At 42.7% G+C, this 21,632-nt stretch overlaps 1 protein-coding gene across 1 annotated transcript in view; it reads right to left on the bottom strand.

The window, feature by feature from the left end:
- Positions 1-11,727: 11,727 nt before the first annotated feature.
- Positions 11,728-21,632, bottom strand: part of HRH1 (histamine receptor H1) — a 242,011-nt gene continuing 232,106 nt past the window's right edge. Inside the window, exon 2 of the mRNA XM_069735925.1 lies at positions 11,728-15,772. Coding sequence (XP_069592026.1) covers positions 14,182-15,672 — 1,491 coding nt within the window. The 5' untranslated portion in view covers positions 15,673-15,772 and the 3' untranslated portion in view covers positions 11,728-14,181. The remainder of the gene's footprint in view (positions 15,773-21,632) is intronic.

Genomic DNA, 21,632 nt, shown 5'->3' with positions numbered 1-21,632 from the left:
CCAGGTCATAACAGTACAGGTGGCCCAAAGTACTAATGCATCTCAATAGAGGGATAAGAGAAGTTCTGAGACCATTTTTTTTTCTTTGCAGTGTGTTTTGTCTCTCTTTTCCCCTTTACCTCTGGGTGGTTCAGGATACAGGTGTAGATATGGACATTCAAGGTCTGTCCTCTTGTATGAATAATCTCACTGCAAGGGTACAAAACATTCAAGATTTTGTGGTTCAGAATCCGATGTTAGAGCCTAGGATTCCCATTCCTGATTTGTTTTTTTGGGGATAGATCTAAGTTTCTGAATTTCAAAAATAATTGTAAATTGTTTCTTGCTTTGAAACCTCGCTCCTCAGGTGACCCTGTTCAACAAGTGAAAATCATTATTTCTTTGTTACGTGGCGACCCTCAAGACTGGGCATTTTCCCTTGCGCCAGGAGATCCTGCATTGCGTGATGTTGATGCGTTTTTTCTGGCGCTCGGATTGCTTTATGATGAACCTAATTCAGTGGATCAGGCAGAGAAAATCTTGCTGGCTCTGTGTCAGGGTCAGGATGAGGTAGAGATATATTGTTAGAAATTTAGGAAGTGGTCTGTACTCACTCAGTGGAATGAATGTGCCCTGGCAGCAATTTTCAGAAAGGGTCTCTCTGAAGCCCTTAAGGATGTCATGGTGGGATTTCCCATGCCTGCTGGTCTGAATGAGTCTATGTCTTTGGCCATTCAGATCGATCGACGCGTGCATGAACGTAAAGCTGTGCACCATTTGGCGGTATTATCTGAGCATAGACCTGAGCCTATGCAATGTGATAGGACTTTGATCAGAGCTGAACGGCAAGAACACAGACGTCGGAATGGGCTGTGTTTTTACTGTGGTGATTCCACTCATGCTATCTCCGTTTGTCCTAAGCACACTAGGCGTTTCGCTAGGTCTGCCACCATTGGTATGGTACAGTCGAAATTTCTTTTGTCCGTTACTCTGATTTGCTCTTTGTCATCCTATTCTGTTATGGCATTTGTGGATTCAGGCGCTGCCCTGAATTTGATGGACTTGGAGTTTGCTAGGCGCTGTGGGTTTTTCTTGGAGCCCTTGCAGTATCCTATTCCATTGAGAGGAATTGATGCTACGCCTTTGTCCAAGAATAAGCCTCAGTACTGGACCCAATTGACCATGTGCATGGCTCCTGCACATCAGGAGGATATTCGCTTTTTGGTGTTGCATAATCTGCATGATAAGGTCATTTTGGGGTTGCCATGGCTACAGGTCCATAATCCAGTATTGGATTGGAAATCTATGTCTGTGTCCAGCTGGGGTTGTCAGGGGGTACATGGTGATGTTCCATTTTTGTCTATTTCGTCATCCACCCCTTCTGAAGTCCCAGAGTTTTTGTCGGATTACCGGGATGTATTTGATGAGCCCAAATCCAGTGCCCTACCTCCTCATAGGGATTGCGATTGTGCTATCAATTTGATTCCTGGTAGTAAGTTTCCTAAGGGCCGACTGTTCAATTTATCTGTGCCAGAGCATGCCGCTATGCGGAGTTATGTAAAGGAGTCCTTGGAGAAGGGTCATATTCACCCGTCGTCGTCACCATTGGGAGCAGGGTTCTTTTTTGTGGCCAAGAAGGATGGTTCTTTGAGACCTTGTATTGATTACCGCCTTCTTAATAAGATCACAGTCAAATTTCAGTACCCTTTGCCGCTGCTGTCTGATTTACTTGCTCGGATTAAGGGGGCTAGTTGGTTCACCAAGATAGATCTTCGTGGTGCGTATAATCTTGTGCGTATTAAACAGGGCGATGAATGGAAAACAGCATTTAATACGCCCGAGGGCCATTTTGAGTACCTGGTTATGCCATTCGGGCTTTCCAATGCTCCATCAGTATTTCAGTCCTTTATGCATGACATCTTCCGAGAGTACCTGGATAAATTCCTGATTGTATATTTGGATGATATTTTGGTCTTTTCGAATGATTGGGAGTCTCACGTGAAGCAGGTCAGAATGGTGTTCCAGGTCCTTCGTGCAAATTCCTTGTTTGTGAAGGGGTCAAAGTGTCTCTTTGGAGTTCAGAAGGTTTCATTTTTGGGTTTCATTTTTTCCCCTTCTACTATTGAGATGGACCCTGTTAAAGTCCAGGCCATTTATGATTGGACTCAGCTGACATCTGTGAAGAGTCTGCAAAAGTTCCTGGGCTTTGCTAATTTTTATCGTCGCTTCATCAGTAATTTTTCTAGTGTTGCTAAACCGTTGACTGATTTGACCAAGAAGGGTGCTGATGTGGTCAATTGGTCTTCTGCGGCTGTGGAAGCTTTTCAGGAGTTGAAGCGTCGTTTTTCCTCTGCCCCTGTGTTGTGCCAGCCAGATGTTTCGCTCCCGTTTCAGGTCGAGGTTGATGCTTCTGAGATTGGTGCAGGGGCTGTTTTGTCGCAAAGAAGTTCTGATGGCTCGGTGATGAAACCATGTGCCTTCTTTTCTAGAAAGTTTTCGCCTGCTGAGTAGTGTTGAGCATTCCGATACCGCAAGTATCGGGTATCGGCCGATACTTGCTGTATCGGAATTCCGATACCGAGATCCGATACTTTTGTGGTATCGGGTATCGGTATCGGATACATAGAGATGTGTAAAATAAAGAATTAAAATAAAAAATATTGATATATTTACCTCTCCGGCGGCCCCTGGTGAGTCCGCGGGTAACCGGCAGGCTTCGTTGTTCAAAATCAGCGCTTTTAGGACCTGAGAATCACGTCCCGGCTTCTGATTGGTTGCGGGCCGCCCATGTGACCGCCACGCGACCAATCACAAGCCGCAACGTCACCGCAAGCTATTAGCGCGCTCATTTTTGAAAAATGAGCGCGTTAATGACTTTCAAAGACGTAGCGGCTTGTGATTGGTCGCGGCCACGCGACCAATCACAAGCCGCGACGTCACCGCAAGCTATTAACGCGCTCATTTTTAAAAATGAGCGCGTCAATAGCTTGCGGTGACGTCGCGGCTTGTGATTGGTCGCGGCCGCGACCAATCACAACCCGCTACGTCTTTGAAAGCCATTAACGCGCTCATTTTTAAAAATGAGCGCGTCAATAGCTTGCGGTGACGTCGCGGCTTGTGATTGGTCACGGCCGCGACCAATCACAACCCGCTACGTCTTTGAAAGCCATTAACGCGCTCATTTTTAAAAATGAGCGCGTTAATAGCTTGCGGTGACGTCGCGGCTTGTGATTGGTCGCGTGGCCGCGACCAATCACAAGCCGCTACGTCTTTGAAAGTCATTAACGCGCTCATTTTTCAAAAATGAGCGCGCTAATAGCTTGCGGTGACGTCGCGGCTTGTGATTGGTCGCGTGGCGGTCACATGGGCGGCCCGCGACCAATCAGAAGCCGGGACGTGTTTCTCAGGTCCTAAAAGCGCTGATTTTGAACAACGAAGCCTGCCGGTTACCCGCGCTGAGTTCAGGGGCCGCCGGAGAGGTAAATATATCAATATTTTTTATTTTTATTCTTTATTTTACACCTCCCTATGGATCCCAGGGCCTGAAGGAGAGTTTCCTCTCCTTCAGACCCTGGGAACCATGAGAATACCTTCCGATACTTGATGTCCCATTGACTTGTATTGGTATCGGATATCGGTATCGGCGATATCCGATATTTTTCGGGTATCGGCCGATACTATCCGATACCGATACTTTCAAGTATCGGACGGTATCGCTCAACACTACTGCTGAGCGCAATTATGATGTTGGCAATCGAGAGTTCGTTTACATGGCATTCCAGAGAACATCATTTCAGACAGAGGTTCCCAGTTTGTTTCGAGGTTTTGGTGAGCCTTTTGTGCTAGGATGGGTATTGATTTGTCTTTTTCCTCGGATTTCCATCCTCAGAGAAATGGCCAAACCGAACGAACTAATCAGACTTTGGAAACATATCTGAAATGCTTTGTTTCTGCTGATCAGGATGATTGGGTGTCCTTTTTGCCTTTGGCTGAGTTCGCCCTTAATAATCGGGCCAGCTCGGCTACTTTGGTTTCGCCGTTTTACTGCAATTCTGGTTTCCATCCTCGTTTCTCTTCAGGGCAGGTTGAGTCTTCGGACTGTCCTGGTGTAGATACTGTGGTGGATAGGTTGCAGCAGATTTGGACTCATGTGGTGGACAATTTAACATTGTCCCAGGAGAAGGCTCAACGTTTTGCTAACCGCCGGCGCTGTGTGGGTCCCCGACTGCGTGTTGGGGATTTGGTTTGGTTGTCGTCTTGTTATGTTCCTATGAAGGTTTCCTCTCCTAAGTTTAAGCCTCGTTTCATTGGTCCGTATAAGATTTCTGAGGTTCTCAATCCTGTGTCGTTTCATTTGACCCTTCCAGCTTCTTTTGCCATCCATAATGTGTTCCATAGGTCGTTGTTGCGGAGATACGTGGCGCCTGTGGTTCCATCCGTTGATCCTCCTGCCCCGGTGTTGGTTGAGGGGGAGTTGGAGTATGTGGTGGAGAAGATTTTGGATTCTCGTATTTCGAGACGGAAACTCCAGTACCTGGTCAAGTGGAAGGGTTATGGTCAGGAAGATAATTCCTGGGTCTTTGCCTCCGATGTTCATGCTGCCGATCTGGTTCGTGCCTTTCATTTGGCCCGTCCTGGTCGGCCTGGGGGCTCTGGTGAGGGTTCGGTGACCCCTCCTCAAGGGGGGGTACTGTTGTGAATTCTGTTGTCAAGCTCCCTCCTGTGGTCATGAATGGTACTTCGGCTGGTTCTGTCCATAGGCTTCCTCTGGTGGTTGTGAGTGGGGCTGCGGCTTCTGAGTTTCCTTCCACAGGTGACGAGGTTAATTCGTTAGCTGGCTGCTCTATTTAACTCCACTTAGATCTTTGCTCCATGCCACCTGTCAATGTTCCAGTATTGGCCTAGTTCTCTCCTGGATCGTTCTTGTGACCTGTCTTCCCAGCAGAAGCTAAGTTCCTGCTTGTTTTTCTCTGTTTGCTATTTTTCTGTCCAGCTTGCTATTTTGATTTTTGTCTTGCTTGCTGGAAGCTCTGGGACGCAGAGGGAGCGCCTCCGCACCGTGAGTCGGTGCGGAGGGTCTTTTGCGCCCTCTGCGTGGTCTTTTTGTAGTTTTTTGTGCTGACCGCAAAGTTACCTTTCCTATCCTCAGTCTGTTCAGTAAGTCGGGCCTCACTTTGCTAAATCTATTTCATCTCTGTGTTTGTAATTTTCATCTTTACTCACAGTCATTATTTGTGGGGGGCTGCCTTTTCCTTTGGGGAATTTCTCTGAGGCAAGGTAGGCTTTATTTTTCTATCTTCAGGGCTAGCTAGTTCCTTAGGCTCTGACGAGTTGCATAGGGAGCGTTAGGAGCAATCCACGGCTATTTCTAGTGTGTGTGATAGGATTAGGGATTGCGGTCAGCAGAGTTCCCACGTCTCAGAGCTCGTCCTAAATTATTAGTATCTATCAGGTCATTCCGTGTGCTCTTAACCACCAGGTCCATTATTGTCCCAACCACCAGGTCATAACAGAGGACATTGTTATAGCATGGGGAACAGGATGGGGGGCATTATTACAGGAAGGTCCCCAGGATGGGAAGAATTATACCAGGAAAGAGCCTAGGATGGGGGACATTGTTATAGAATGGGAACCAGGATGAGGGGCATTATTACTGGGTGTCCCAGGATGGGGGACATTATTACAGGAAGGAGCCACGGATGGGCAGCATTATAACATGAAGGGGCCCAGGATAGGAGGCATTATACCAGGAAGGTGACCAGGATGGGGGACATTGTTATAGAATGGGGACCAGGATGGGGGACATTGTTATAGAATGGGGACCAGGATGGGGGACATTATTACTGGAATGGGCCCAGAATGGGGACATTATTACAGGAAGGAGCCCAGGATGGAGGATATTATTAAAGGACCTAGCCCAGGATGGGGGACATTGTTATAGCTTAGGGACCAGGATGAGGGGCATTTTTACAGGATGTAGGACATTATTACAGGAAGGGGCCCAGGATGGGCAATATTATTACAGGAAGGGGCCAAGATGGGGGACATTATTACAGGAAGGTACCAGGATGGAGGAGACTATTATTACACGTGGTGCGAACACCCATGTCTTGATAGGATCTAGACTGCTATAAGGGTCCATACCAGGGCCATCGGACTCTAGTTACAACACTGGCTATCAGGGACCTTGGGAACATTTTACTGCTCTTCCTTTTTCAAATACTGCCCATTTAATAATGACTGTTTCCATATATTTGTATGTACAATATTATAGATAGGGCAATTATGCTAATGTACCATTTCCATCTTGCACTTTGCAATGTAAATACTTGTTGAAATGAATGGGAAAAAAAATGAAAACTGCAGGTAAAACACATAAAAAACGTACTAAAAATACAGAAAAAAACAGCGTTTTTTTCTACCAACATTTAAAGAAAATCTGCGGCAAATGCTAGCCGTACGCAAACAGCCCGACAAATGGAAGTGTTCTGCATTTCGTTTGCCCTTTTCGTATCATTATACTTGAATATCATTCTTAGGTTGGATACTTACTTAGTATTAGATGCAAAAGGAAATGTGATTCCTCATAAGAGGATAGGAGGCTTTTTTTTTATGGGGTAAGGGTTGTCTGCTATTTGCATATTTGTATACAAAACATAATTTTTTTTTTTTAAAAAGCCTCGTTGTAATTTCAACCATTTTTTATGCATTTCCTAAGATTAACATCAAATACATTTGCATAGAATAAAGGAAATGAGTCCTAGGCTTCGCTGGATGGATTTATTTCAGTGTAAACATTTCTGATATTTCAGACATATTATTTATCCCAGCTATGCTCCGTGTAACCATGAAGTCCATTGTTGTGCACACGCTCATTAAACCCACTTAATATACTTCTCGCTGTGGTCTTGCATTTCTCATGTGCAGCGGGTCATTCATTGCTAATCACTGTTCTTTGATTGACAGCTGGCTTTAATTATGATTTTCTATATATTTTTTTTTTGCTCCTGGTCTGCTGGAAATGATAATAATGGGATATTTGCACATTGCATGATCACTGCACAAAATCACCAGGTTTTACCTAATAAGAAAATATAATCCAATAGAAGCATAAATATTTTTCGTCTATACCGTAAAATCGCATTAAAATGAAGTAAAAATTCATACAATCTTACATTCACATGGATTTTATATCAGCATATACATTTAAGAGACTTTCCCCTGAAATTAAACATTGGAACATTATTTATTTTTATCCTACCTGTTTCCAAGAAACCTTTTTGGAAAGTATGGGAAGATTGCAGCTCAGTATGACAAATATTGCTAGGCAGATTTTATATTTTTAAAGGGGCGTATTAACGTTATCCATATATCCCCTAGATCAGGGGTGTCAAACTGCATTCCTCGAGGGCTGCAAACAGGTCATGTTTTCAGGATTTCCTTGTACTGCACAGGTGATAATTTAATCACCAACTCATTATTTGTGTAGGTGATTAAATTATCACCTGTGCAGTGCAAGGAAATCCTGAAAACATGACCTGTTTGCAGCCCTCGAGGAATGCAGTTTGACACCCCTGCCCTAGATAGTGATAATGTTGGGATCCGAGCACCAATGATTGTGGTCATTGATGGATGGCAGTCAGCTGCCTTTCCGATCTTCCCATCAGCAGCAACTAGGTGACTTAAAGGGGTCGAGCAGACAACCATATTTTCTGTCCGAGCGCACTCGTGCCAATGTTACTGTATGGTGCCGTGGGCATGTCGGATTTTTTCCTTGGACAGGGAAAATAAATCACGGCTTGCTCGATTTTTATTGGACATTTGGATGACCCTTGGTCACACAAGTCAATGAGTCCAGGATAAACATCGTACTGCACTTGGATGACATCTGAGTGCAGTCTGATGTTTACTGACTGACAGAATGGAAAAGATGGAGATTTTTTTTTTCTCCATCTTCTCCCCATCCAAGAAAGGTGGATCACACTCTGGTCAGAGTATGATTAGCATAATGGACCCTATCCTCTCGGTTGATAGGAAACAAAACAGTTGGCGATTGTTCAAAGAGTCATGGAAACGGCAAAGAATTGGACACTAGCCCCAGATTCTACAGTCCTTGTGGTAAAATGCTTTACCCTAAGAAAGGGACCTTTTGGATCTTCACTATGGGGCTCCCGTTCTCTCCTGTTTGCTCCATTGGGCTTCATACATTTTTCACACCCTAATTACTTCACAATTGTGCTGGAATTATAGCACATTTCGCTTAAAGGAAAGGGGTTGTACGGCCTCAGGCTACAAGTCTGCGGTCACTCTATATGACAGCAGACTTGTGAATCCTCAGATTGGGCACACTACCTACGTTGAGGATTCTCCTGTGCCAATGGCGGGAGTGTTTGGTCATGTGACCCCAAGTATGTGATATGCATACGTCCAGCCACAGTCCAACTAGACGAGCTAGGCGGTGCACATCTAGTCTAGTTGGTATGTGAACAAATGTATGCGATCAAGCGTCCATCCACTCCTGGCACCGGAACAGCACACAGAACTTACAGAGAGTGACTGCAGACAGTTAGAGGCCGGTCAATCCCTCTATTACTATTCACCATTTTTTTTTGTGGATGTTTTTTGTAAGGCTGTGTGCCCACGTTTAGAATTTTTTTAGCGTTTTTTCATGTTTTTTCGTCGGTTTTCCACTGCAAAAATGAAAAAAAAAATGCTTATATTAAGCATCCCATATTTAGAATGCATTCTGCAATTCTTGTGCCCATTTCGCGGAAAAAAAACGCATCGCGGGAAAAAAACACAGCATGTTCATTAATTTTGCGGAATTTCCGCAGACTTGTCACTATATTATTGCATTGGGAAGCTCCGGAAAAAAAACGCGAAAAATCCGCGAGTAAAACGAACAAAAAATGTGAGAAAAACGCAAGTGGATTTCCTGCAAAAGGAGTCCGGTTTTGTTCAGGAAAATTCTGCAAACAATCCTGTACGTGGACACATAGCCTTAATAGCAAGCTTATTTTATAAACTAAAGACTTGCAAGTAATATGTAGTTCGGAATTACGGTACCGTTCTTTAACGCAACATTTCACACCAGAAAATTCGGGTCAATCCAAGATGATTGGTGTTTTTAGACAAGACAAGGTCATTGTTTGGGAAATCCTCCAAGTTGCAAATAACTGTTATGAAAAAGATCCTTATCGTATAGGTACTATTCTCCTAAATGTCTGCAATAAATGCTAAAGGTAGCCTGTCACATCCCCAAATGCTATTAACCTGTAGATATGGGGTTAATTTATGTTTCAAAACTGTGTGGCCGCCACACTGAAAGCCCGGCTACCGGGGAAAATGAACTTTATTCCTCCCGGTAGCCTAGAGCTTTATGCCATAGAGGTGCCTCCGGTGCAGCTTCAGTCACCGACCAGTACCCAGTGAGTGGCGGCTGTAAGCACACCCCGGCATTGACTGACAGCTGGCTCTGCTGTCTATCAGTACAGAAATAGCTGTCAGTCAGTGCTGGGCCTGGCCGGTCACACTAATTAACTGAACGCCGGAGGCTGCTGGGAGGAATAAAGTTCATTTCTTCCCAGTAGCTGGGCATATTTGGAATTCTAAGAACCTGCAAATTAACCCCATATCTACAGTAATGTTAAAAGCATTTGCGGATGTGGAAGGTTCCCTTTAATGATTATAAATATTGTATGCTAGCTTTACCTCCAAACTTCCAATTTATTTTATGCATTATCATTTGTCCCATGGGCCAATTGTTAGTTTCTGTTAGAACTTAGATTGAATGTTAAAAGGGAATGATTTGTTTTCAAACTGAATTTATCTGGATGAATGAGGGTGTCATATGGCCCTATTAATTCTGTCTATACTTTGAATTACTTATTATTTTATGAGTGGTGATAATCTAGATTACGTTAGCTGAGCCTATGGAACTCATTAAATATATACACTGCTCAAAAAAATAAAGGGAACACTTAAACAACAGAATCTAACTCCAAGTAAATCAAACTGTGAAATCAAACTGTCCACTTAGGAAGCAACACTGATTGACAATCAATTTCACATGCTGTTGTGCAAATGGAATAGACAACAGATGGAAATTATTTGCAATTATCAAGACACCCTCAATAAAGGAGTGGTTCTGCAGGTGGGGACCACAGACCACATCTCAGTACCAATGCTTTCTGCCTGATGTTTTGGTCACTTTTGAATGTTGGTTGTGCTTTCACACTCATGGTAGCATGAGACGGACTCTACCACCCACACAAGTGACTCAGGTAGTGCAGCTCATCCAGGATGGAACATCGATGCGAGTTGTGGCAAGAAGGTTTGCTGTGTCTGTCAGCGCAGTGTCCAGAGGCTGGAGGTGCTACCAGGAGACAGGCCAGTACACCAGGAGACATGGAGGGGGCCGTAGGAGAGCAACAACCCAGCAGCAGGACCGCTACCTCAGCCTTTGGGCAAGGAGGAACACGAGGAGCACTGCCAGATCCCTGCAAAATGACCTCCAGCAGGCCACAAATGTGGATTTGTCTGCAGAAACGGTTAGAAACTGACTCCATGAGGATGGTCTGAGTGCCCGACATCCACAGATGGGGGTTGTGCTCACAGCCCAACACCGTGTAGGATGCTTGGCATTTGCCACAGAACAAGAGGATTGGCAAATTTACCACTGGTGCCCTGTGCTCTTCACAGATGAAAGCAGGTTCACACTGAGCACATGTGACAGACGTGACAGAGTCTGAACATGCCATAGAGAGTGATCTGCTGCCTGCAACATCCTTCAGAATGACCAGTTTTGCAGTGGGTCAGTAATGGTGTGGGGTGGCATTTCTTTGGAGAGCTGCACAGCCCTCCATGTGCTCACCAGAGGTAGCCTGACTGCCATTAGCTACAGAGATGAGATCCTCAGACCCCTTGTGAGACCATATGGTGGTGCGGTTCGCCCTGGGCTCCTCCTAATGCAGGACAATGCCAGACCTCATGTGGCTGGAGTGTGTCAGCAGTTCCTGCAAGATGAAGGCATTGAAGCTATGGACTGGCCCGCACATTCCCCAGACCTGAATCCGATTGAACTCATCTGGGACATCATATCTCACGCCATCCACCAACGTCACGTTGCACCACAGACTGTCCAGGAGTTGGCGGATGCTTTAGCCCAGGTCTGGGAGGAGATCCTTCAGGAGACCATCTGCCACCTCATCAGGAGCATGCCCAGGTATTGTAGGGAGGTCATACAGGCACGTGGAGGCCACACTACTGAGCATCGTTTCCTTGTTTTGAGGCATTTCCACTAACGTTGGATCAGCCTTTAATTTGGTTTTCCACTTTGACTTTGAGTATCGTTCCAAATCCAGGCCTCCATTGGTTAATAAATTTGATTTCCATTGATGATTTTTGTGTGGTTTTGTTGTCAGCACATTCAACTTTGTAGAGAACAAAGTATTCAATGATAATATTTAATTTATTCAGATCTAGGATGTGTTATTTGAGTGTTCCCTTTATTTTTTTTGAGCAGTGTAGTACACATAACAAATACAAATATAATTCTAAACCTAGGGATTATTATAGACAATGTCATGACTGAGCGCTTACTCTGGTGGACTTGACATGACTATGTATTGGCCTCACGGTGGCTCAATGGTTAGCGCTGTAGCTTTGCAGCACTGAGGTCCTCCTGAGCTTAAATCTCACCAAGGACAACATGTGCAAAGAGTTTGTATGTTCTCGAGGTATTTGCATGGTTTTCTTCTGGGTTCTCTGGTTTCCTCCCATTAATCCAAAGACAAATTGATAGGGAATCTACATTGTGAGTCCCAATGGGGACAGTGATGATGTCTATAAAGCGCTGTGGAATTAATGGCCAACATTGGGGAGACCAAGACCTTATTGTGACAAGTTTGTCCCGGTTGGGATAACCCATTAAACAGTTAACTCTACATTCATTATTTGGTTGACTGTCCATATTTCAACTGATACCATACCTTACTCATTGATTAAATGTGAAAAGCTGGGCAATGACAATTCTAACCACATTCAGGTGCAGATATGGTAGCATTATTGATACAGTAATAACATTTATTTTTGTTATATAGTAATGCTGGTTTTAGAATCATATTTTTTAATTAAAAAAGTCAAATAAAAATCGACTTAATTTTCTTTAAATCTTGGAAATAAAGTTTAATACTATGCTCCTATTGACTGAGAGCCGTAGCATAGGACATGCCCTTGGTAGTGAAGTTTGATAACTGTCTCCTTTGTGACTTTTCTTCGGTTAAAAGGTTTTTCTTATGTCTTTTTGGCATATCCACAGATGAGAGTTGTGGGCCACACAGGGGTCCTGTTTCGCACGGCTGTGAATCGAGACGTGTCTGTGTAGCTTCTTCATTGACTTTAAAGGGAGTTACAAAAGTAGCCCGACATGCTTGCTTGGCTAGTCCCATAACTCCCATAGAAGTTAATTGAGAGAGCCACACTTCTCCATTCACATGGGCACCCGATAAACATGGATCCCAATAGGTGCGACTTGCATCTATAAGACATTTATGGTTTATTTGGTGGATGTTTGACATGGAAATACTGTATTCCTTCAAGCGATAGAAATAAAGAATAGATAAAATATAAAGTAAAGTCTACTTGCAGATATCCGCGTAGTTAGTCAAGCTTCTCAATTCTTGAAATTCTTATTTCTATGTGCAGTGTCGTCATATTAGAGTTGAGCGAATATGTTGAGAATTGGTCGCCGAAACTGAATTTGCCATATTTGTTCCCTATTCGTGCCAAATTTAGGTTTGACAACTGATTCTGAACATATTCGGTCATTTCTACTCCCATTGATTCCAATGATGTTCGGCTGTGTTTGGCGAATACTGCAAATACAATGTTCGCCGCCGATTGTAACCGGAACCGAATTTTGAAAAATTCGCTCAACTCTAGTCATAATCATAAAGACGTTGTGTGTGTTTTATATTACATACATAAACACAAGTCTGCACATATAGATTGTACACTTTCAATGTAACAAGTAGATATTGTATTTTGGTAATTCGAATCCAAGAAATGTGTTTATCATTTTTATAGTAAGGCTATGTTCACGCAAAGTTTTTTTTCAGGCTTTCAAGAGCCACCAGTTTTCAAGGGTGAAACGTTTCAGGAAATTCTTCTTTTTTGGAGTTTTACTTATTCTAAAATACTTCCTGAAGCTGTTATGCAAGAGTTTTTTTTTCTGAAGAGTTTAATTTTTCAGTCTTTTGATTGGAAGTGCCTAGTTTGGAGAAGTTTTCTTCAGTATCAGCTTCCAAGAAGTGACATACACTTTTTTTTTACCCTTAGAAGTTATTTAAATCTTCTTCAGGAAAAAAAGGTAGAAAGAAAACTCCTTCTTAATATGAACATATGAATTTGAAAGATTTTTCAAGAGTTTTTGAGAAGCATTTTGGAGAGGATGAAAAATCTAAATTTTTAGAGTGGAAACTGAGCACGTTTTTGATGAGTTTTGAATATTTGAGGAGGATCTGGACAGTTTTTGCCCAGTTTCGGCTCAGTTTCTTTTCTAAAGCCTTCTCCAAAAATTTTGTGTGCACATAGCCATAGCACATAGTTAAAAAAGTACGGTATATGTAATGTTAATATTCTGGCGCAAAACTAATGGTGGCACTGCTGTCACAGATGGCTATAAACAGGTTTAGTTTTGGGTTAAAGGCTAACCAAATAAAATGCTTAAATATACGTATAAATTATGTTATGTTTGATATGTTGGGTTGATGTTACTTATGTATTATATTTGGTTGGTAAATATGAAGCTGTAATAGAAAAAGCGCTCAGAGGAACAAAACACAGGCTCATACAAATCATGTTTTTTCTGTTTGGCATTTCCTTTACGCTTCAGCAGATTAATCTAGTTTATACTTTTCAAGAGAATAGGACAAATCCCTTTATTTCAATTTCATTGTTTGCTCCTGTAAGATAAACCCTTGCAATGTCTTAAATTCTTAACCCTTGCTCAGTACATTAAGATCACATTTAGTTCAAGTTTTCACAGACTTAACAGAGGCATACAACGTTCTTGAATCAAAATTAGGAAATGAGTCACCAAACACAATTCATGAAAAATGTTAAATATCTCAAGTAAGGTTCCTCTCGAGAACCGTTAAGTTAATACTGATATCTCAAAGACTTCTGAAGAGCGAACCAAGATCATTTATAAGTACACGTCGCACAAATTTCCTTTTTATCACAGTTCAACCTAATATGAAATATTTTCTTAAATGTCTTCTTAAAATTTTCATTACACAAAGGGTAGATCAAAGGGTTTAGCGTTGAGTTGATATAGCCAAGCCAAATGGTGAACATGTGAATGTTGTGGTTGAAGCAGTCTTGACAAAAAGCTATAACCATGAAAAGAACAAAATATGGGATCCAACACAACATAAAAGCTGCCATGATGAAACCTAACTGCTTGGCGGCTTTCCTTTCCCTGTTCATGTGAAGTCCTTGCATGTTCTGCTTGGACTGTGTGCGGAACCTCTGCCACGTGTGCTTCAGGTAGCCAAAATTGCCGGTTTGCCTTGTTTCAGCACCGTCGGTGGTCTCAGTGTTGTTCTGTTCTATCTGATTTGAATCCAAGATATAAGATCCTGCCTCGGCAAATGTGTGTTCCTCTGATATATCTGTCACCTCCTGATTTTCTGGGAAGTGTCTACTCTTTTTTCTACTTACTGTAACATAGTTTCGGCATTCTTCAGGGTTTGCTTGTATTATGGTCAAAGGAAAACAGTTCAATTTGACTACCTTATTGTCACATGGGTTGAATGTCTGCTGACTCTCCAAGTCTTCCATATGGAATTGTCCATGTAAGTTTTTTGGTTTAGAAAACACATTGGAAACTGTAGTATAATGTCTGTGAAGGCTTGTCTCTGGTACCATAAGAGTTCCATTACTACACTGTTTTTGTACACAAGTCCTTGGCTTTTTTAGCACTTTGACTTTACGAACGAACTTACTGTCATAGAACAGTTGGAAAGAGCCATTAATGAGTTTGCGATGTTGATAATGTTCCCTCACCGCTTTGTATATCTTAGCGTAGAACCACAACATTAGCAAAGATGGTATATAGAAATTCAATATGGCAGTGAGAACTTTAAACCAAGTGACTTTGTGAAACTCTGTTTCACATGTATGTTCCGGCACTGACCTATTTCCACCATTTGCAAATACATGCCAACCCAAAATAGGAATGATCCAAGTCAATGACAAAATCCAAGCTCCAGATATCATGAAGGAAGCTCTAGTCTTTGTACGATACTTTAAGTACTGCAAAGGTTGCTGAATGGAGCGATAGCGATCTATACACAGAATAAATAGGCTGAAGATAGAGGCTGTACTAGCAACGTAGTCCATAGATAACCAAAAGAGGCAAGTTGGTCTTCCAAGGATCCATTCATGGTTTAGCAGATACACAATATTTAGCGGCATGACTGCAACGCCCACTATGAGATCAGCGATAGACAAGCTAACGATATACAGGTTTCCCACAGTGTGAAGTTTTCTCTCAGTTTTCACGGCATACAATACTAAAATGTTCATGATAACTGTAAAAAATGATATGCTCCCTAATACAAATCCCAAGGTTGCAGAGTGAATACTGGTCACATTCTTTGCTAGGCTTAAGTTATTCTTCAACATCATTCCACGAGAATGGTGGATTAGAAACAAAATGACAGAAGACGCCGGGTCTTTATTAATCTGCAGGATTGGAAAGGGTCATTTTCTGATTGTTGGTCTTTATCTGCAAAAGAAAACAGAAAACAATGTTTAATGTTGAATGATAGGTCATTAAATAGATAGAAATATACAAATGTATTAAATGATAGATGGTAACAGCAAATGCACCATTGCAAATCTGCTAAGAAACTAGGTAGAGTAACTGTCATGGCTCTGTTGTCGGGTGTCCCTGGACCAGGGGCTCCTTCCCTCTCCCTAATGCTAGCCTTGTTCCTCGGATTACTTCTGATGGTGAAGATGCCGAGGCCACGTACCTTGCCTTAGATCCTGAATCTGTCCTCAGTCTCTACCCTTCCCTCACCCAGGGGAGAGGGGAGTAGTTGTGTACCGTAATACACCAACCAGACTAACAAGGTCATAAAAACGGGGTAATGAAAAATACCAAACATGCAAATATACTCACACATACAACAGTGGAATGCACTGGGGAGTGGAGGATGGGGTTAAACCAATGTATGAGAAGAAAGAGAATTATCACGTGCTCAAGACCTAGAAACATACACAGATAAACCCACCAAATGCCTTCTGCAATAATAACCACCATCAACCTCCAGCCATGCAGCAAAAGCTAACTCTGACAATGAGTGCTAACCAGGGCCCAGATTATATAGGAGATGGGAGTGGCTAACAATGCACAGCTGAGAGACTTAACACTCCAGGAGCTCTCAACTGAGGAGATTAACTTCTGCACTGCTAAAAGAAACTTACACCATTTAATATGAAAGTGAAGTGCTTCTAATCCGTGCAGGAGTAGGAAAAATCAGACGCTGCAGTCTTCTAGCTCTTCTCTGTCGTGCTGAACACGTGGCAGTATCACGAGAGCTCTGTCTATAGGGAATCTGTCACAAGATGTATGCCCCCCTATCCAGGTGTAGTATAAAGTTGTGACAGAGGCCCCGATTCAATCTCTGGATCACCAACTTGAATTATTTCAGTAGCTTTCATAATATCATTGTTTATACTAAATGGATTTTCCCTTCTGGAAAATGCTAGAGAGTAGCACTTTTCTGAGGGTTCGGTCACATAACCGATAACATCGCATGAGTGCTATCCACCGTTTTATCATATAGTACTTTGACCAATGTTATGCTATGGGGCAGTGCTGATCAAAAAAATTTTTTTCATCCTGATTTAGTATGAGAATAAAATAACAGCAAATCGGATCTCATACACCCACCCATTTAAATCTATGGGTGCGTGGAAAACATTGGACTGCACTTGGATGACATCCGACTGCACTCCGATTTTCGCAAACTCACACATTGTAAAACATTGAGAAATTTTGATCTCCAGCTTCTCCTCACCTGTGCTCCGATTCTCTCATCTGAGAGAATTGAACCACACTAAGCTGAAACTTTTGTAGGCCCAGCTCCAAAAGAAAAAGACACCGGAAGAAGGCTGGATTCAAGCGAAACATGTTGTGGTTTTAATTCATGCTTAATTATTTCTTCTGTTTTTGGTGATTTTTTCACTTTTTTTCCCTTTACAGTGCTCGTCACCTGGATCTTATTTTCATAAAATCACTGACTCAGAATCTAAGCCTGGAGTCCATTAAATGCGATCCATATGGTGCAGAGTCCTTGATATTCATGAGCTGTGGGCGAAACTCACTCCCCTGGTGCTGATTGACAGCTTTCTCCCTATACTGTGCAGGAAAGTGGCTGTTAATTAGGCTTGGGACAAGATTACCCCACAGCTCATGAATAGTGTTGAGCATTCCGATACCGCAAGTATCGGGTATCGGCCGATACTTGCGGTATCGGAATTCCGATACCGAGATCCGATATTTTTGTGATATCGGGTATCGGTATCGGAAGTGTAAAATAAAGAATTAAAATAAAAAATATTGTTATATTCACCTCTCCGGCGGCCCCTGGACATCAGCGGGAGGATCCGGCGTCCGGCACGGCTTCTTTCTTCAAAATGCGCGCCTTCAGGACCTGTGGAATGACGTCCCGGCTTCTGATTGGTCGCGTGCCGCCCATGTGACCGCCACGCGACCAATCAGAAGCCGCGACGTCATTCCTCAGCTAAAGTCCTAGAATGAGCGCCTTCTAGGACCTGAGGAATGACGTCGCGGCTTCTGATTGGTCGCGTGGCGGTCACATGGGCGGCACGCGACCAATCAGAAGCCGGGACGTCATTCCACAGGTCCTGAAGGCGCGCATTTTGAAGAAAGAAGCCGTGCCGGACGCCGGATCCTCCCGCTGATGTCCAGGGGCCGCCGGAGAGGTGAATATAACAATATTTTTTATTTTAATTCTTTATTTTACACTTTAATATGGATCCCAGGGCCTGAAGGAGAGTTTCCTCTCCTTCAGACCCTGGGATCCATGAGGATACATTCCGATACTTGATGTCCCATTGACTTGTATTGGTATCGGATATCGGTATCGGCGATATCCGATATTTTTCGGGTATCGGCCGATACTATCCGATACCGATACTTTCAAGTATCGGACGGTATCGCTCAACACTACTCATGAATATCGAGGACTCAACAGTGCATGAATTGGGAGAAATACTATATTTTTTAACAACCAATTAAGAAAATTTCTATTTGTCATAATTAAAAATTTGATGTACATTTTCCATGACCATTGAAACAAATAATATGTGCAGAATTAAATGTTACGGGTAAGAGCACCAACATTACCATTAGTAAATCATGAGACAAGGCACAGGATCCTTTTACCTGTCATTTCGGAGTATATTGATGGTATAATTATTTAGCTATTTGAGACAGATGCAATTTTGAGCTTTATACCTTGTAATCAGGCAAACGAACATATACAACTAATTGTATGATATTCCATAAATGTATTTTTGTAAAAAAATGTATGTTGGCATTTCTTTTATTTGTTTCTGTGTTACACAACCATTCCTCATTATTACTCTAGGCATGCAATCCACCCGTAATTTACTCACTTTGCCCATAAGCCACTTAATGGCAGACTCGGGTTCCCTGGGCCCACAATAACAGAGCCAGTCCTTCTTGCTTAGAGAGTGTATGCAAACCTAATTTTATTGAATCATAAAGAGGACCTTTCATCACATTTTTCATGCTGAACTGGACACATGATGTAATAGACACTGCAGAGCAGAATAAAATGTTTTTGTTTTGTTTTTAAATTTCACCTCTCCGTTGCGGAGATATTAGTGATCAAAATATTTGGCACCTGAGCAGTTAATTTCTGTAAGTCTATGTGGCATTATCAGAGAGATTTCACTGGGGGCGTGTTTTTTTCTTTTTTTTCTGATGCTGACCAATCATAAGCGTGCAGCTACCCACTGAAGAAAGAAAAACACGTCCCCACAATAGCTTAGAACAGGCTCAGTGTGAGATTTGCATTGACAAACAGTCTGGTCTCCTCACTGCAGAGGGATGACTGTTGTGAATTCTGCTCTTGGGCTCCCTCTTGTGGTTTCTAGTGGTATGGCTGCTCCTTGGAGTTAGCTGTCATCAGCTGCCTCCACTTATCGTCCGCTATTTAAGTCTGGCTCTTTCTTCAGCCTGTGCCACTTGTCAATGTTTCCTGGCTGGATTCACATCTCTGCTTGGATTCTCCTGGTTTCCTGACCAGTTCTGCAAAGATAAGTTCTGGCTTTGCTCATTTCAGTCCACATGTTGTGGACTTATTGTTCTGTGCATTCTATATTTCTCCAGCTTGTCAGTATGGATTATTTCTGTTAGCTGGAAGCTCTGGGAAGCAGATTTACCCTCCACACCTTTAGTCAGGTGTGGAGATTTTGTAAACTCTGTGTGGATTGTTTTGTAGTTTTTATACTGACAGTATCCTTTCCTGTCCTATCTATCAAGCTAGACTGGCCTCCTATGCTAAAATCTGATTAAATTTCTGCGTATGTTATTTTCCCCTCCTCTCACCGTCAATATTTGTGGGGGGCTATCTTTCCTTTGGGGTTTTTCTCTGAGGCAAGATAGGTTTCCTGTTTCCATCTTTAGGGGAAGTTAGATCTTAGGCTGTGCCGAGGGGTCTAGGGAGCGTCAGGTACCCCCCACGGCTATTTTTAGTTGCGCTGCTAGGCTCAGGGTTTGCAGTCAGTACAGATACCACCTCCTTCAGAGCTTGTCTCATGTTGTTCCTAAACCACCAGATCATAACAGATGACATATTCTGGTTCACAGCAGACCTGAGTGTCAATAACAGCTCTCATCTCAAACAATCATTTTGGGAAGAGGGGGAGTACAGTAGCGTTGTCAGCACTGCAGTTGCTTTGACAATGCTAAGGAGCATTTGGTTCTGTCAATAAAATTTATTTGTTTTTCATTGTGAGAGGATTCTGCTCTGCAGCGCCTCTTACATCATGTGTCCAGTTCAACATCAAAAATTTGGTGATATGTTTTCTTTAAAGGGTGAGTAAGTTATTACATTTCTTTAACTAGTTAGCCATAATAAATAAGCAAGTTTGCAATTGACCTGCTTTTTCTATCTGCTGTCATTCTCCTGCAATGAGAGCTTTTATTTTACATAGTGTAGAGCTGGTGTACATGGAGCTTGGTAACTAGTGTCTGCCCAGTCCCTGGTCGAGAGTTCACAGTAGCTACATTCCAGGAGAGGAGTTAAATCCTAATATACTAATATACTCTTTCCATTCAATTGATTTCTGTACAGCTATTAGCTGGTGACCTCCCTCTCACTTTCACTCAGATCCTGACAGTGCTTTTATCAGTCTTGTGTAATAACGATCTCTGGCCTTCAACCTCTAACTGCTCTCACTGTCACAAGCCCTATGCATGTTCAAATGTTCAGTTTTTTCTTTATGTAAATACAGTGATAACAGTGTAGACTCAGATCAAACAACTGATGGCTGAATGTGTTACAGCAGACCTTGTGCTGAGCTTTATAGTTCTACTAAGGCTACTTTCACACTTGCGTTTTCTGGTTTCCGTCGTGATGCAGTGAAATGATGTATCGACGGACATCATGAAAATAGTGAAAAATGTGTGCGACAGTTCCTGTGAAATGACGGATGTGTCGTGTGTGTTTGTCAATGGAAAAATTTCCGGACTGAAAATGTCCGGGGACGAGAGAGAGAGAGAGAGAGAGACTTTTTTCCGAAAATGAAAATCCTTTTGGGCATGCTTAGAGTTGCAAAACTGAATCCGTTGCTGGATTCCAGTGTGTGACGGTCAGCGACGGATCCTGCGGCAGGATCCGTCGCGACACGTTTTCCCGACACAGACAAAAAACGTTACATTGAACATTTTTTCCAGACGACGGTCCGCCAAAACACGACGGATCCGTTGCAGGACGGATGCAACGTGTGGCCATCCATCATGATCCGTCACTAATACAAGTCTATGGGAAAAAAACAGATCCTGCGGGCACATTTGCAGGATCCGTTTTTTTTCCCAAAACGACGCATTGCGATGGATCTGAAAAGACAGAAGTGTGAAAGAGGCTTAAGACTACAGCTATGCTACTCAAAGAGTTGACCCCACCCTACAAGAAACCAGAAACTAGGGAGACTGCAGAGCTGTGAGCTGCTCAAGAGAGAATTTGAGAATAACCCTTTAACTGTTCTTGTCATCACTGCACACAGTAAAATATCATCATTACATAAAGCCCCCATCCATAGGTCAAAAGTTTCTAAATACACAAATTTCAGTAGGACTCTTTTCTCCCCTTACAGAACACTCACATGCTTAGCTGAGCAGAGCATTAATTGTTTGGGATGGTCTGGAGAAATAAGTGTCAGCCAAACAAATGTTGGGTAGACACAAGTTTTATGGCCAGCTTTATACTATGGTCTTTATAAAGCAACCCATAAGAAATATATCATAGTGACAAATATTTGGCTCCAAAGAAATCTCCAAAACCTTACATCCTCTGCTACAATCT

The sequence above is a fragment of the Ranitomeya imitator genome, chromosome 8 (assembly GCF_032444005.1).
Source record: "Ranitomeya imitator isolate aRanImi1 chromosome 8, aRanImi1.pri, whole genome shotgun sequence".
Lineage (NCBI taxonomy): Eukaryota > Metazoa > Chordata > Amphibia > Anura > Dendrobatidae > Ranitomeya > Ranitomeya imitator.
The sequence above is the reverse complement of the archived record's forward strand: the minus strand, read 5'-3'. Positions and strand labels throughout refer to the sequence as shown.